General features: G+C 43.7%; 4 protein-coding genes across 4 annotated transcripts in view; 2 read left to right on the top strand and 2 right to left on the bottom strand.

Moving 5' to 3' along the window:
* Window positions 1-154: 154 nt before the first annotated feature.
* On the bottom strand, window positions 155-4,093 carry SAPINGB_P004002 (uncharacterized protein; the record flags this gene model as incomplete). Its single annotated transcript, XM_031998717.1, has 2 exons — window positions 155-3,700; window positions 3,782-4,093. 2 exons carry the CDS (start codon window positions 4,091-4,093, stop codon window positions 155-157), a joined length of 3,858 nt encoding a protein of 1,285 aa, XP_031854608.1.
* Window positions 4,094-5,638: 1,545 nt separating this feature from the next.
* SAPINGB_P004001 (uncharacterized protein) lies at window positions 5,639-8,482 on the bottom strand (the record flags this gene model as incomplete). Its single annotated transcript, XM_031998716.1, has 1 exon — window positions 5,639-8,482. The coding sequence occupies one exon, from the start codon at window positions 8,480-8,482 to the stop codon at window positions 5,639-5,641; it is 2,844 nt and encodes a 947-aa protein (XP_031854607.1).
* Window positions 8,483-10,492: 2,010 nt separating this feature from the next.
* On the top strand, window positions 10,493-12,563 carry SAPINGB_P004000 (uncharacterized protein; the record flags this gene model as incomplete). The annotated part of the gene is made up of 2 exons (XM_031998715.1): window positions 10,493-10,531; window positions 10,641-12,563. The coding sequence occupies 2 exons, from the start codon at window positions 10,493-10,495 to the stop codon at window positions 12,561-12,563; spliced, it is 1,962 nt and encodes a 653-aa protein (XP_031854606.1).
* A 775-nt stretch (window positions 12,564-13,338) lies between these two features.
* The window catches only part of SAPINGB_P003999 (uncharacterized protein), a gene marked incomplete at both ends in the record, with an annotated part of 4,758 nt that continues 788 nt past the window's right edge, over window positions 13,339-17,308 (top strand). Inside the window, one exon of the mRNA XM_031998714.1 lies at window positions 13,339-17,308. This exon is cut by the window's right edge and continues 788 nt beyond it. Within this exon, the coding sequence (XP_031854605.1) occupies window positions 13,339-17,308 (3,970 nt within the window).

Here is a 17,308-nt window from a genome sequence, read left to right as displayed (position 1 = left end):
TTTATTTGAAATTTTGTAGTAATTTTCTTTTTAATTTAACAAGTTTTTTTTTCTATTATTTAAACTCAAGATATATATATATATTTCAAAAAAACAAAAAATAAAAACAAAAAGTTGTAGTAATCATAGTCGTATAGTTCCATCATTGGATTGTTTACCAATCATCGTCATCATCATCATCGCTATCATGACGACCAGAGCGCGCCTTGAGCGCCTCTGCAAGACCTCCGGCAAGCTGGTTGCTTTGCTGTGTCTTTTGCTTAAGTGCATCTGCCAGGCCCATAGCCAATTGAGGTTGTTGCTGCTGCTGCTGCTGGGGTGCGGATGCCAGAGTAGATGCTGCTGAAGCTTGCGAGTATCCTGAGGCAGGTGTGCTTGTGCCATTGCTAGAGAGTGATGGAAGCGCTTGTCTAAGCTCCTCGAGGTATGATAGGGGTGCCCAACCCTCTGCAGAACCGTCACGGCGCTGAACAAGACACCAGCCTTCGTTGCCCTTCTGCTTCATAATCACAACCTCGTCCTTGGATACTGACAATTGGTTGGCCGCAGCGCTCGGGAAATCGTACAGAGCCTTGTAGAGCGGCTCTGCAGGGGCAGTGGGAGGAGCGGCTGGGGGTGGAGGAGGTGGCGGAGGAGCAGGAGCTGGAGCAGGGGCAGCCACAGGAGTAGCAGCCACAGGTGCTGGAGCAGCCTTGCGTTGAGCTGGAGCATGGTGTGTTGGCCGAGAAGTTGGAGCAACGGGTTTCCTGTTGACTGAAGACAAGCGTTTAGCTGCGGTGGGTGTAGGTGTGGCAGCAGGGGAGTTGCCTGTTGGGTTATATGCAGCACTGGCAGCAGCCACTGCTGCATTTTTAGAAGCGCCAAAGGGCTCGGGCATGCGCACGGGCTGCTTCTGGAAAGGTGATGAGGGCATCTGAAGAGGAGGGGACTTTTGCTGGCGCGTGGCAGGAGGAGGGGGCGGCGGGTTGCGGCGCGCGTTAGAAGTGGGAAGTGGAGCTGCAGGAGGCGGGTTGCGCTTGGGGGCAGGGGCAGCGGTGCGTGCAGGAGGAGGACGTCTAGCTGCTTGGGTACCAGCAGCGCGCGGGCTCTTGCGCGGGGTGGGGTCCGAGACAGAGTTGGGTGGGCATCCTGGGGCAACGTGAACAATACCGGACTTGTAATTATCGGTGGAGCCAGCAGTGGAGTCAGTTTGGAATTTGACTGTAGCGATCTTACCTGGCTTCTTAAAGTACTGCACGGTGGGGCCGATACGCAGGTCGAGGTTGGGTCGGAGCTGCTTGAGATGCGTGACCAGCTCCGTTTTGAAGAGACACGAAATCAATGGGTCGGGCTCGCTGGGGGATTGAACTGAAATGGCGAGCCAGTCATCGCGCAGACTGGACATGGCCAGATACTTGATGGAGGGGACCGGGATGTTGCGCTCTACAACGACGGTGAGCTGATGGTTGATGACCTGATTGGCAATGATGAGAAGCTTTGTTTTGGTCAGAATGAAAGTTCGCGGAACACGCATGGATGAACGACCAAACTTGTGGACTAGAGTCTCTCCTGTCATTGAAAAGATGGCGGTTTCGTTGAGACCTACAGCACGTGCAGTGAAACCACCAGAGCTCTTGGGACTGTTGCAGTAAAGGTAGTCGCCCATGAAACGGCGGTAGCCATTGAGTGAGAGACGGCGACGCTCCTTGCGGTTGTTGAGAATTTTGTGTCCCTTGTCGCGAAGAACCATGTAGATATCGCCATCCTTTTCCTTACGCCAAGCGCGCTGGATCTTGATGGCCGCATTGATCTTCTTTTGCTGGTACTTGCGCCAAGCGCGCTGAATACGAGCAGCCATATTGTGCCAATACATGTCACGCATGTGTTCGAGCGAGAAGAGCGTCTCTGGGGTCTTGATGAAGACTTTGGTAGTACCCATTTGGAATTCACCAGCAGGGACACCAGCATCGCGGAGGATTTCTGTGGTTGCAGTGCGAGAATCGCCCTTCCAAATATAATCACCAGCGTAGGAAGTTTTACCTGAGAGCAAGTAAAAGCGCTCGGTGAACTTCTCATAAGTTTGACGATAAGCAAAACCAGCACGACGAATGCGGACGTTTTCGTGGAGACCCAGGTACTTGATTTGATGCAGAACCATCTTGGTATCATAGTCGGAGGGGTTCTTTGTCTGGTTGGGCTTGATGGTACGAATGTACGAAGGCTGAGATTGGGACAGAGTGGTAGTGAGGGCATTTGCAGATAATTTAATCTTGTCACCAGCAGTGGGAGGACGACGCTTAGACTCTGTGTTGACGTGCTCCGGGAAGAGAGAATGCAAAAAGGGATTTGCAGTCTTGGAGATGAGAATAAGAAGATCCTTGAGCAATTGGTCCTTATTCTTGTCAGTCATACCCTTAATGTCGTAATACACATCACCGGCATAGTGCTTGATGAGGAACTTTGTTTGACGAGTTTCAAAGTGAGGGTTACTAGTGAGCAGGGAAAGACGCTGGGCAAAGTTTTGGTCTGCAGCGTTTGAATCAGCGTGGGCGGTTGCGCAGGAATCGTTAAGGGCTGAGAAGATACCTGGTGGTCGCTTTTCTTCAATAAGGTCGCAGACAATTTTATTGTTGAAGTAGTCGATTGGGGTCCACTTGATTTGTTCGCGGACGTATTCATCTTGTTCAGTTTTAAGGGTAAGTTGGATAAAGATTTGTTGAAGCTTTTCGTTAACATAGTTGATGCAAAGTTGTTCAAAACTATTGTTTTCGAAAATCTCAAACCCGTAGATATCCAAAATACCAATGGATTTATCGAGACCTTCTTTGGCTTCGAGGGATTGATTGAGACGATCGACAATCCAGTCAAAGAGGTTATTGTAAATAGCTTTTGCTAGGGCGTCACGGACAGCTCGAGCCTGGACCAAGTTAAGAGGAGACTCGTAAACCGAGCCACGGCGGCCGGTACCACGGAAAGTCTCAATGATACGCTCAGTCAGGGCCTTTTCAATGTCGGCGGCATTTACTTCCAAGAGATATGCGACAAAGTTAGGGACAGACTCATCACGGATTTTAGCATTTCCTTCATTATTTTCTGCAAAGTCAATGTTACCAATCCACAAGATTGCCGAAAGCATGCGGAAGATTTGGTCCTGTTCCTGTTGGTGGAGACCGATAATCTCCATTGCACGGATAGTTTCCTTAAAGTCGCTAATATCGTCAATACCCTGGACGGAAACACACTTGCTTGCAGAGGTATAGGCATAAGCCTCAGGTGTTTGGATGCCAAAGAGTTGACGCTGGCTATCAGAGGCGCCCTTTGTGAGCTGGTAAAAGATGTGGAAGTTACGCTCGTTTTGGATTTGACCGACAACACGGGCCTTTTCCAAGAGGTAGTTTGTAATGGTTGCACCTATTGGTTCTGCTTGGCGGTTAAACTGGATTTGGAGATACTTTCCGTGGCGCGAAGAGTTATTATTTCTGAGGGTTTTAGCACAACCAAAGGACTCGAGCAGAGGGTTAGTAGCGAGGACCATATCCTTAATTTTCTGAATGTTTGAGGAGGATTGGCCAGAGACGGAGGCAATGTACTGCATGATACGTTTGGCGGCTTCTGTTTTTCCAGCACCAGACTCACCGGAAATGATGACGCACTGGCTTTCTGAGTAAGACTTCATATTGTAGTACATTGCTTCTGCGACAGCAAAGACGTGTGGAGGGACCTAATAAATGATGTTAGAAATAAAAAAAAATAAAAAAAAAATTAGATAGATGATAATGTATGAAAGAGCAAATAGACTAACCTCAAGACGGTTTTTACCACGATAGCTTTCGAGAACCGCGTCGGTGTAGATACCCAGGTCGCGGAACGGGTTGACGGAGATTAAAACGTGGCCAATATAGGTGTAGATGATACCATTTTCAAAGCGCTTTTGAAGGTTATCGTTGATAGAGTCGTCAGAGACTTTGGATAGCAGAGTAAGATCAGAAACACCGACTTCTTTCTTTTTTGTTATATCGAAGGCGGCCTTTTGAATACCACCGCTGGCAGCTGCGCGCTTTGGGGGCGGCGCGCGTTTTGCGTCTTTTCGTCCAGCTCTTTGAGTTTTAGCCATGGCTGTAAAAAGACAGAAGGAGCTATGAGAGGATTAAAAAGATGATAAGATATTTAGAAGAAAATAAGAGAAGTATAAGAATATCAGAGTATTCGAATGTGAAATAAAAGAATTGTAAAAAAAAAAAAAAAAGAAGAAAGAGGGTTTAAAAAAAAAAAAAAATTGGTTGTTTGTGTTTGCGGGAAAGAAGGAAATTTAAAAAGACCAGGCAAAAAAAAAAATAAAAACGAGGCTTTTTTGTATTTTATTTTATTTTATTTTTTATTTTTTTTTGCGTGGTGGCAGTGAAAAATAAAAGTCACGTGAACAGTCTTTAGAAAGGCTTATATATAAATTAAATAAATAAATAAATTCAACCGACTAAAAAAAAAAAAAAAAAAATTTAGATGGCCGGACCATTCGGGGACCTCGGAAAGTTTCTACGTAGGAAAAAAAAAAAAAAAGAAAGACGGAGGTTTGACCGGAGGTTCACAATAAGTCAATTGACAAGAATACAGGGTCATTTATCTGAAGAAGGAAGTTCCGATCGGGACGCGGGACAATTACTGGTATGAGGGGGGGGGGGGGAGGATTGTTATTTTTTTCCTCCCCAAAGCTCCGGATAGCCATAAAGGCAAAAAGTTTTTAACGACTTTTCTTTGCTATCCTTTGTTGGAGTGAAAAAATTAAAAAAAAATTAAAAAAAAATTAAAATAAAAAAAAACACCGCAACTGCACAAAACCAAAATGGCGCAGCCAAAGATAAAAGTTTATAAGCAACTTACATAACTTTATTTAATTTTTATTTAATTTTTGTTTAACTTTTGGTTAACTTTTGTTAAACTTAGTCATTAAATCAAAAATTGAAAACAAAAAAAGAAGCATTTCACAACAACATTTTTTAAAAAAGAGGTTTAAAAAATAATTAATTAAAAAAAATAAATGTATTGAGAGCTGGGAGGTTCGAACTCCCGCCTCCAAAGAGACCAGCACCTGAAGCTGGCGCCTTAGACCACTCGGCCAAACTCCCCAATCACATGACATATTGACCATTGTGACCTACCAACTATGAAGATTATACAAACGTTTCAATAATTTACGTTAAAAAAACTATCAAAAATTATAAAAAAATTGTTATTTTAACTATAGAAAAATGCATAAATTGTTTCTTAAATATCTCTTATGATTATCTACTTTTATTTATTTTTTTTTTAAAAAAAAAGAATCTTCCACCCTAATCCTAAGTTTTTTTTCACTTCAGTAAATCCCTTAGCCACTCACTATTTTCAAATGACTACACTTGAAAGTTCTTGTCGTAAGCCAGGTGGCTAAGTGTGCGGCTTGACTGCTAAAATTCCCCTTAAAACTGTGAAAAATCAATCTTCAAATGACTTTTTTTTTTTTTTTTTTTTCAATGGAATAAACAAAAGACTTTTTTCTATTCTATACAAACAATTCTATATATATATATATATAAAGCAAAAAAAAAAATTGAAATAAATAAAGATAAATAAATAATAAATATGCTTATTATATGCAAAATTAATTCATCTCTAAAATGAAATATTACTGAGAAACTTCATTCCTTTTTTGAAGAACACGAGCCGCAGATCGAAGCAATTGACGAGCAGACATTGGCGTTGTTTCCAAAGCATCCAACCGTGCATGATTTCTTCTGGTAGGTGTTTGTGGAGGTGTCATCAACGGAGATTCCTGTGTCTTGTTGGTTAAAGCTACACCCTCTGATGCAGCAGCAGAAGCAGCAGCAGCCTCTGCCCGTTGTTTTCTAGGAGACATTGACTTTCTTGCACTCCGCAACACCTTCTTACCCTTCTCGTCTTCATCTGTGGACGAGTCGCTGTTCAGTATAGTTCCATAACTAGCAATTGCTAGTTTCGCGTCCTCTAAAGTCATGCCTCCATAAACGCGTACACTTGTTAGTGCACCAACTGTCGTCAGTGAAACAAGCCGAGGTACACGTACAGAAAGCATCTGTAAACTATCGGTTGTCTCCTGCTCACTTAGACCTGTACCCAAACTGTCGCGAATCTTCTTCACAGTGTCAGCAAGTGACAATACCTCAACAGCACTGCGAGGCTTGCGCAGACCAATAACAACCCCGGCCACGGCTGGCAGCTTGCCAAGCACATACTCTTCGTATGGAGAAAGAGGCTCAGCAGATGCTGATGATGACCCTCCAAGGTTTTGACCACCTTCAAGATTATCCTTGCCACCAATTGGAGGAAATGCAAGACTCAGATCTTCTTCCCGCTGAGCTTGTTCCTTGGCACGGATTCGCTCCAAAACTTTTGATGGCGAAGCAGGTGACGATGAAACAGAAGGAGATCCGAAACTGGACTGGCGAAGAGCACGCGGGGTTCCAGGGGCAGCTGTGTTGGCGAGTCGAGCGTTAAACGAAAGTGAGGATCCGGCACGCGATGCCATGGGAGATCCACAAGGAAACGGCCGGCTACTAAGCTTCATTTTAGAGGGTGAGGGCGACCCGCGCACCAACCCCATAATGCGTTGGCGCTTGGTTGACGCCGGTGCTTGTGGGCTTTCTGCAGCAGCGGGGACTGCAGCACTGACACATGCCATTTCGTCCAGTGACCGTTTGCGTGGGCTACCCAGGACAATTGGATCAACAGGTGCTAGGGGGATCTCCAAGTACTCTTCGTTAACTGTATCTGAGTCTTTCGGGAACGCATTGTCGACCCAATTCCGACACTTGCTTGCAAATACTTGCTTGCGTTTTTGAGGTGATCGCGGAGCACTGCGAGCTGGGCTTTCAGAAGTTCCTTGTGAGTTTTCTGCTGATGAACCAAACTGGATGGTAGGCGTTTTATCATCAAACATTGAGACGCTGAGAAAATAAGCTTCAGGCCAGATGGTATTTATTTGTCTAAGGGCATTGAGATCCACTAGGTATTCCGAGTTGAGGGCTGCCGATTCTCTGAGCTTGGGAAGAGTGATAGGTACAATTGAGGAAATGGAATGTTCAACAATACTGGCATCCACAGATGCAAAGATTTGACGTAGCCGCGCCAGCTCATCTTCAAGTTTGGCCCATGCTGCACTGTTTTGCGAGTTTCTATTTGCAGCATCTTTACCATTCCCACCTCTGAGAGAGCGCATGGCAAATCGTGGGTACCACTTCGAGGTAGTATGAGGATGAAGTCTCGCTGTGTTGATGAATACCTTCATACCAAAGTCAATGAATATACTTGGTGCGGGGTCTTTAATTGCACCTTCACCCAAATGGGCCAACCGTGCAGCTTGAGCGGCTTGGGCACGGGGCAGTGCGGCACTGGGGAAAGTGAAATTTTGGTAAACAAAGTCGATGGAAATGCATTGGGAAAAGGAAGTGACATGGATTGGAGTAGTGATGGGGGCAGGAGATACAAGATCAATATCGTCGTACTCGTCCACGGCCGGCGCGGCTACCTTGAGTACAGCGCTTGTACTGAAACCTTGAGTGAGAACGGAAAGGTACTCACTAGCAGTGACGATGAAGCAATTAGCAGGGAGACTGCTTTGTGGAATTGAAACACTTTGGCCTGAAGGTTTGATGATAGAGAGAGAAGCATCTTTAGAAGGAGTGATAAAGGTGAAAAGGGATCCATCGTCTTTAGTTCCATAGGTATCTTTGACTGGTGATTCATGGGCAGAGAGTTGTTGCTTATTGCTGTGGTCTTCTGGAATAAGAGGGTGTTTTTTTATTGTAGGTGCGTGTCGTGTGAGTTTGATTTTATGACATGCTAGTAGCGGAGATTCTTCAAAAAGAGTATAGAATGGTGAGTTAGTAAGCCCCAGGGCCTCGGTGACCAGCTCCGAGACAAATTTGTAAGAAAAGGCATTCATTGTGTCTGCAAATTTATTAATTTTTTGTTTGAATCTAGGAATTGTTAGGGAAGAAGGGTATTGGTTAGGTCCGCGTAGCATAGCAACTAATTTTTGTTCTTTAACTGGTTCACCGCGAGTAAGAAGATGAGCTGTAGCTACTGAATCCATGCCAAAGATAATTTGTTCTGAGAGAGTTGGATTTTTATTAAATGAACTAGTAGTAGGTTTAGGAGAAGACACAATTGAAGGATGTTCAAGTGCAGGGAAAGCAGCTTCGAGAGAGGAAGATGATGGTTTAATAGGATCTGATTTGGGTTTAGCACTATTGTAATAACCACGAAAGTTCCTTGATTTAGTAATTGTCATGGAATCTTTTGTAAGTTGAGGAAGGTTGAAAAATTTGGGAGTTAAAGCTGTTACGTCTGAGACGATTTTGGGGTCTAGAAAGTCTTCATAGTTTGTTATTATAAAGTAGCCTTCGTGGATGAGGGCTTCTCTGAGGGCATCAATAAGGTATTGACGAGTTAGTGGAGAAAATGCGAGTTGGAGGTCAATTATTGGGGTCATTTGGATAATAACAGATGATTGAGAGATGAGAAACGAGGGAAAAGAGAAAGAAAGAAAGAAAGAAAGAAAGAAAGAAAGAAAGAAAGAAAGGAAAAAAAAAAAAAAAAGAGGAAACAAAAAAGATGAATTGACAAAATAGTATTTATATTTACAAATCAGAGAGGTTTGCTTGGAAAATTTCTTTATTTACTTTTATTTACTTTTATTTACTTTTATTTATTTATTTACTTTTTTTTCATTTCGGCTAGAAAAGTAAACAATAAAAGACGACTCGCAAAATACCAAAAAAAAGGTAAAAATAAACAAACGCGTCGCGTAAATAAAATTTCGTGATTGTTACGCGACGTGTTAATATGTTACAAGTTGTTACAAGTTGTTACAAGTTGTTACAAGTTGTTACATGTTACTGTGTATCATAATGAAAATTCTTTTTTTTTTTTAAATAAAAAAAAATAAAATAAAAAATAAAATAAAAGTGTAACAAAATATATTTAATTAACAATTACACGGGATTAGGGCCCGAGAGCACCGACTCACCAACCGGTTGACAAAAAAAAAACCCGTTGATGTGTGAGGTTTTTTTTTTTTTCTTGTATGGAGATCTAGAACAATATGATATAATATCTGGGAGGGTTATTGATCCCGTATATAAATAAATAAAAATAAAAATAAATGAAATTCAATTACTACTACTACTACTACTACTACTACTACTACTACTACTACTACTACTACTACTACTACTACTACTAACTATATATATATATATATATATATATATATAGAAAATATACTTACATTCACTAAATTTATTTGACAAGAAAGTGATAAAAAAAAGAAAAAAAAGCCCGCAAGAAAGTTGTAAAAACTTCGAGAGAGTACTTGAACAGTCTTAACCTCAGATCATCGAGGTCTTTTTTTTTTTTTATTTTATATTTTAAAAATATATTATGTTTTATTAAAATGACGCATTATTGAAGCAATAAAAATAAAAATAAACAAGCTGAATATTCTTTTAAATTTATAAGATCATGATCATTTCCTAAACTTATATAAGTTTAAATAAATATGAATCTTCTAAAATCTTCTAAAAAGGAAATCAAAAACTTTTCCTTTAAAGATACACCCCACACAATCCTTCCGTCTTTTAGGCCGCATGCCAAATCCCTCCATCATCTATTATTCAAACCTTGATCCCCACTTACTCAAAAACTCTGTCCGTCAATTTGCCATTGAATTCCATTATTTTCAATTATATTATTTTTATTACTCTCCACCTTCTTGTTCCCTTCCTGGTTCCCTTCCTGGCCCAGCCCGGAATACCCTCGATCTATGACCGAATCCCGAACACCCGAGTCCCGTGCGGATGGTGGGTTGCAATTGGGGAATTTTTTTTTTCTTTTTTTTTTATTCATTTTTTTGCGAGCATATTTTTTACCCCACGTAGAAGTTTGGAAAAAAAACACACACACACACACACACGCAAAATGACTAATATATGATTAATATTTATGTATATAATTAGTCACAAAGTATTAAATAGCGGGGCCGGTACTCGCACGGCATAGTCATGTGATTAGAGCGTTTATGTAGAAGGTGCGAGAAAATGGTAGGAATGCGGCGTAACGATTGGTTGTGGGGGACCACACAGAATCAAAAAAAAAAAAAAAAAAAAAAAAAAAAAAAAAAAAAAAAACCTCCATTTTAACAAAAACACACACACACACACACACAAACACTAACAACAGCCAAATCCGTCAGAGTGAAAAATTTTCTTCCCAAATCTTCCACGGCCTTCCAGGCGCCGCCACCGCCGGTCTTATATAAACGGACGATCTTCCCCCCCTCCTACCAATTGGAAATTTTTATAAATTTTTTTTTTTTTTTTTTTATTTCTTCCCTTTTTTTTTTTTTTCATTAACTTGTTTTCTTTAATATTTTTTTTTTTTTAAAAAAAACATCTTTTCATAAACCCCACCTCCCCCCTTTTTTTCACATAATAAAGAAAAAATGCTGGCTTCACGCTTTGCCCGTTCTGCTCTTAGAAACGTATGTTTGAATCAATCAATCAATCCATCCATCCATCCATCCATCCATCCATCCATCCATCCATCCATCCATTCATTTATAAATCAAATTTACTAACATGTTTTTTTAGACTAGAAGCTTTGCTCCTGCTGTCCAGGCTAGATTCAACTCTGGCAAGGTCCAGGGTACCGTTATTGGTATCGATCTTGGTACTACCAACTCTGCCGTCGCTGTTATGGAAGGCAAGGTCCCCAAGGTCATTGAGAACGCTGAGGGTGGTCGTACCACTCCTTCCGTCGTTGCTTTCACTAAGGAAGGTGAGCGTCTCGTCGGTGTCGCTGCCAAGCGTCAGGCTGTTGTTAACCCTACCAATACCTTTTTCGCTACCAAGCGTCTGATTGGTCGCCGTTTTGAGGATGCTGAGGTCCAGAAGGATATCAAGCAGGTTCCTTACAAGATTATCAAGCACACTAACGGTGATGCCTGGCTCGAGGCCCGCGGTGAGAAGTACTCTCCTGCTCAGATTGGTGGTTTCGTCCTCAACAAGATGAAGGAGACTGCTGAAGCTTACCTTGGCAAGCCCGCCAAGAATGCCGTCGTTACCGTCCCCGCTTACTTCAACGACTCTCAGAGACAGGCTACCAAGGATGCTGGTCAGATTGTCGGCCTTAATGTTCTTCGTGTCGTTAACGAGCCCACTGCCGCTGCTCTTGCTTACGGTCTTGAGAAGACTGAGGACAAGGTTGTCGCTGTTTTCGATCTTGGTGGTGGTACTTTCGATATCTCCATCCTTGAGATCCAGAAGGGTGTCTTTGAGGTCAAGTCTACCAACGGTGATACCCATCTTGGTGGTGAGGACTTTGACATTTACCTTGTTAGACACATTGTCGAGCAGTTCAAGAAGGAGAATGGTATTGATCTCGAGAATGACCGCATGGCTATCCAGCGTATCCGTGAGGCTTCTGAGAAGGCTAAGGTCGAACTTTCCTCTGCCCTCAAGACTGATATTAACCTTCCCTTCATTACTGCCGATGCTTCTGGCCCCAAGCACATTAACCTTACCATTTCTCGTGCCCAGTTTGAGAACCTCACTGAGTCTCTGATTAAGCGCACTATTGACCCTGTCAAGAAGGCTCTTAAGGATGCCAGTCTTAAGACTAACGAGGTTGATGAGGTTATCCTTGTCGGTGGTATGTCCCGTATGCCCAAGGTCAATGAGACTGTCAAGTCTCTCTTTGGCAAGGAGCCCAACAAATCTGTTAACCCCGATGAGGCTGTTGCCATTGGTGCTGCCATTCAGGGTGCCGTCCTTGCCGGCGAGGTCCAGGACGTTTTGCTTCTCGATGTTACTCCTCTTTCTCTCGGTATTGAGACCCTTGGTGGTGTCTTTACCAGACTGATTAACAGAAACACCACTATCCCCACCAAGAAGTCCCAGGTCTTCTCTACTGCTGCCACTGGCCAGACCTCTGTTGAGATCCGTGTCTACCAGGGTGAGCGTGAACTTGTCCGTGACAATAAGCTCATTGGCAACTTTACTCTTTCTGGTATTCCTCCTGCCCCCAAGGGTGTTCCTCAAATTGAGGTCACTTTTGACATTGATGCTGATGGTATCATCAACGTCTCTGCCAAGGACAAGGGCACCAACAAGGATGCTTCTATCACTGTTGCCGGTTCTTCTGGTCTTTCTGATAATGAGATTGAGAAGATGGTTAACGATGCTGAGAAGTACAAGGAGCAGGATAAGGCTCGCCGTGAGTCTGTTGAGACTGCCAACCGTGCTGACTCTATCATGAATGAGACTGAGAACTCTCTTAACGAGTTTGAGGCCCAGATTGACAAGGCTGAGGCTGACAAGATCCGTGAGAAGATTACTGAGCTTCGTGAGGTTGTTGCCCGTGCCCAGGCTGGCGAGGAGGTTGACTCTGCTCTGATTAAGGAGAAGACTGACGAGGTCCAGAATGCTTCTCTTAAGCTCTTTGAGCAGGTTTACAAGTCCAAGGCTCAGCAGAATGACTCTTCTTCTTCTTCCTCTGAGGAGAAGAAGGAGTAAATTGTGTAACACAACTTCTGCCCACCTTTTTTTTAATGACTGACGACGATATAATATCAAAGGAACTTTTGTTGTTTGAACAAGTTCCATCAAAAATGCTCTCTGTGTATAGTTAATGCTCTCTTTTTTAAATAATAAACTAGTGTACATAATAAGATTACGTGATGCCCACGTGAATGGGTGATAACAAATGCCTTTTTTTTTTTTTTCCCTGCTGCGCACAATTGACGAAAATAAAGAAAATAAAAATAAAAATAAAAAAAAGTTTCTTTATTTGTTATCGCCACTTTTTTTTTATTTTTTTTATTTTTTTTATTTTTTTTATTTTTATTTTTTTTAAACAAAAAAAAAACACCGCTTTTTTATTTTTATATTTTCATAAATATCTTTAATTAATTTAATAATAATAATAATAATAATAATAAAAATAGTAATTTAATTATAATATTCATAATATTCATAATATTCATGATAATAATAATAATATTAATAAAATCCATATTATTATTATTATTATTATTATTATTATTATCATCATTATCATCAATTTCTTTTCTTTTCATATCTTTTTTTCTTTAAAAAAAAATTCTAATATAATTACAAAAATACTCCATTGAAAATTTATCGCTATCGCTATCTCTATTTATTTATTGTTTATTATTTATATATTTATTATTTATTATTTATTTATTATTACTTTCCTCTAAACCTCTCTCTCTCTCTTCCCCCCGCCTTCTTCTCCTTCTCTTCCTTACCATCAACCCTCGTATAAACTATGGCTCATACCGACGAGCGGCTTAAGATCTCGGTCGCACAAAAAAAGGCCATTCGGGCCTTTTACCGGGCCCAGGAGCCGCGCCTGGGTCACAAACACGTACGGGCATGGTTTAAACGAGAATATAACATTGAATTGCCCTTCTCCACAATCTCCAATATCCTCTCATCTAAATTCGACCATCTCGACACTCTTGGTGCAGACTATGACGATAACAAGCGATGCCGACCACCAAAGTACCCGGACCTTGAAATAGCACTGACTGAGTGCATTCTACGTACAAAAGCCATGGGCACAGATGTCTCTGGGTCAACTCTACTTAACCTGGCTTATGCTTTATGGCCTCATATTCCTAAGTACCAAGGCCAACCATGCCCCTCTCTTTCTGGAGGTTGGGTCGAAAAGTTTAAGCTACGACATAGTATTAAGGCTCTTTCCCAGGTAGGCGAAGCAGCGTCTCTCTACCCGACACCATTACCAGGGAATGCCTTTTATGCTAAACATGCTTCTGCAAGAAACGCAGCAGCGGCAGCAGCGGCAGCAGCGGCAGCGGCAGCAGCTTCAGCAATGGCTGGGCCTGGGGGGTCTACAAATGCCACAGCTGCTGCTATGTCTGCAGACCTCTACAATTATCAACAACAACAACAACAACAACAGCAACTCAACCAAGGAAGCAATAACGGAAGCTATCACCGACGCTCCGAATCCTACACCCATGGGCTATATGCCCCTGGATTACCACCAGGACCAAGTCAACAAAACCCTCATCTGCGCTCACACTCCATTTCAATCCCAGTATCTTCTCCTTCATCATCGCCATCTTCTTCTTCAACCTTTTTCCCACGTTTTGCAGGCCCAATATCATCATCTTCTTCTTCTTCAGCTGCAACAGCTGCTGCAGGACCATCGTCATCATCATCATCATCATCAACATCAACAACAACACCTTCCGCGCACTATCTCTCGCAATCTTCTCATACAGCCGCCGTATCTCGCAAGGCTCATGAAGAGGCTCAACGCCAACTCGAACTCCTTCGCTCAGATATTGCCCGGTACTATGGGCCAGACAATGTTTTTTCCATGACAGAAACAATTCTGGCCTATAGAGCTCCACCAACTCAACGAGCCTTGGATTCTGCAACTGCCACCCGTGATACTCCAGGAACCCTCACCGTCATGCTTGCTTCTAATGCTTCAGGTACGGAGCGCCTCCCACCTTGGGTCATTGGCCAACAACAGTATCCTCAGAAATATGTCAACCCAGTGGCTGCTGCGGCTGCTGCTGCAGCAGCAGCTGCTACTGGACAAGATCCATTGGGTGAAGGTGCAGCGGCCGCAGGTGGTCCCATAGTAGGAGGAATTCTAGACCCTGATAACAGAGCAAACACTCACCAACTCACAGAAACACGAACAGACTTGCTCTCTCTTGGAGTTGAATACTCTGCCAACCCACTTGCATGGCTCACATTGGCAGACTTTAAGCAATGGCTTGAATGGTTTGACTCTCGAATGGCTGGCCGACAGGTACTACTTATTCTTGACCCATTCAAGTGCCACGAAGTTGGGCTCCGTTTATATATGCACGAACAGCGACAGCGCCAAACCACTCCATTGTTCAAAATAGAAGACAACGAGTTCCTCCCACATAATACCGTGGGTCCTAAGAATGTCAAGATTGTGTTTTTGCCAGGCAACGTGGCTGCAGAGCACTCGCCTATTGACCTTGGACCAATCCAAACCTTTAAAGCAAATTACCGCGCATTGATGTTGCATTTTGTCAAAGATCTTTTTAGTACAGTCAGCAACAGCGAAGAGAGTACAGTAGCAGCGGCAGCAGCAGCAGCAGCAACATCAACAACAACAGGGAACCCAACGCCACCAGGACCCGATGGAATTGGAGATCTCTTAGACTCTGCCATGGACTCACTCTGGTTCCTCCCATTGATAGCTGTGCTTAACTGGATCCAAGAAGCTTGGACGAATGTACCTTCTGGCGTGCTGTGCGATGCCTGGCAGCGCTCGGGGTTGCTACTGGCTGATGACGCAATTGGCTCTGCTAGGGGTTCTTCTTCCTCCTCTTCCTCCTCCTCCTCCTTAGCTGTCGCCACCACTGCCAATACTACCATCACCTCTGCCGCATACTACTACCCGGCAGCACAAGCCCCTCACTATGTTCCACACTTTATTCTTGATCAGCTCAAAACCCTCATCAATCAACTCCAAACTGTAGCCCCCAACCTCGTGGCTCCAACATCCGCCCTAAGCCCAGAACTTTTTGTCCACCCAGCTGTTGAGCTTGTCATTGAGGCCCCACCAGACTTTGTTGAAATTGCTACGGCCCAATTCCGCCAGCTTCCTACCCCTCCCTTGTCCCCACATGCTCCACTGCTCCCAGAAGAAGAATTGGCTTTGGCTTTGAGGGCAGTGGACTTGGCCATTCAGCGTGAACAAAACTTTAGGAAACGCAGCCTTCAGAATTATTATCATACTTCTAACCAGTTGAATATGGGGCTGGAAGAACCCAACCAGCGCTTGATTTATGCACTTTCTAAACACCGTGAGGAGATTGAGGCCAAAATGGGACAAACAGCACCTGGACGAGCTCTTTCCCCAGCAGGCCCACCACCAGGACTTGTTGCACCACCCCCTATGGCTACTTCCATGCTACATCCAGCAGGACCTTCTGCTGGGCTATTGATGGGACCCCTTGTGGGCCCCGCAGAAGGTCATTCGCTTACACCATACTCTGCAGCGTTGACTTCATTACAAAACCAGCAACTGCAACAGTCTTCAGTATTGTTGTCCACGGGATCAACAGCAGCTGGTAGTAGCAGCACTAGTTCAGGGACTAACCCAAACCATAACCACCACCGCAGCCTCAGCATGTCCTCGCCAATGTCTTCCGTCTTTGGCAATAATTACATGTATCCAATCAACAGTAGTTCCAGCGGAGGAGTACCAATGACCCCAGGGTCTTTGTCGTCGTCATCATCTTCTTCATTATCATCTGCAGACTCTGCTGAATCGCCTAAGCGCAGGCGCACTAGCAGCTCCAGTACCAGCAGACACGTTCGCGTGGGGAGCTTTGGCGGATCAACAAGTAATAGCAGTAATGGAAGCTCCGTGGCTCGGGGCCGCCAATCAAGTGTGCCGTCATCTTCGTCCTTGTATTTGACTAGTCCTGTCATGTTTGGAGGACCAGCAAGCCCTGGAATGGCTCCACCAGGGTTTGGCAGTGGATCTGGCAGTGGTGGAGCACTGAGCCGCACAAATAGTGTCAGCAGTATTGCGAGTAATTTGAGCACAAGCACCACAGCCAGTAGCATGACTAGCATTGCCAGTAATTCCCAGATTGCTCCCTTATCAAGTCATTCTTCTTCATCTTCGTCGTCGTCACAGTCTGCTGCAGTTGCTGCGGCGGCTGCAGCTGGGTTCTCATTCTCAATGCCGACTAATTTCATTGGATCTCCAGGACCATCTGCTACAATGCACATGGCAGGATTTAGCGGAAATAGTTTGGCATCGCCTACATCACCGACTGGGATTTATTATACTGGGGGGAGTAGTGGTAGCAGTAGTGGTACTGCGAGTAGCAGCGGGACAAACAGCACTGATAATTCTGCGCGCAGTTCTTTATCTGCATATGGTCCTGGGTCGTCAGTCATGTCAATGATGTCGTTGAGTGGTGTGTCTAGTAGTGGAGGGCCTGGAAACAGTAGTGGCAGTAATGATGGTGGTGTAGGGAACGGACCAGGATCAACAACACCTACTGTAACGGCTACAACGAGCGGGCTTTCAAGCTTACCATCTGCAGCATCTGGGCAGTACCATAGCACTTTGACTAATACGACATATGGAGGGCTAGGTAGCAGTGGAAGTAACGGTAATGGCAGTGGTGGGAATAACGCCAGTAGCAGTGGAAGCAGCAGTGGTGGCAACAGTGGTGCAGGGCCTGGGAATCTTGGGACTT

Source organism: Magnusiomyces paraingens, assembly GCF_902498895.1.
Source record: "Magnusiomyces paraingens strain CBS 517.90 genome assembly, contig: contig3, whole genome shotgun sequence".
Classification (NCBI taxonomy): Eukaryota; Fungi; Ascomycota; class Dipodascomycetes; order Dipodascales; family Dipodascaceae; genus Magnusiomyces; species Magnusiomyces paraingens.
The sequence above is the reverse complement of the archived record's forward strand: the minus strand, read 5'-3'. Positions and strand labels throughout refer to the sequence as shown.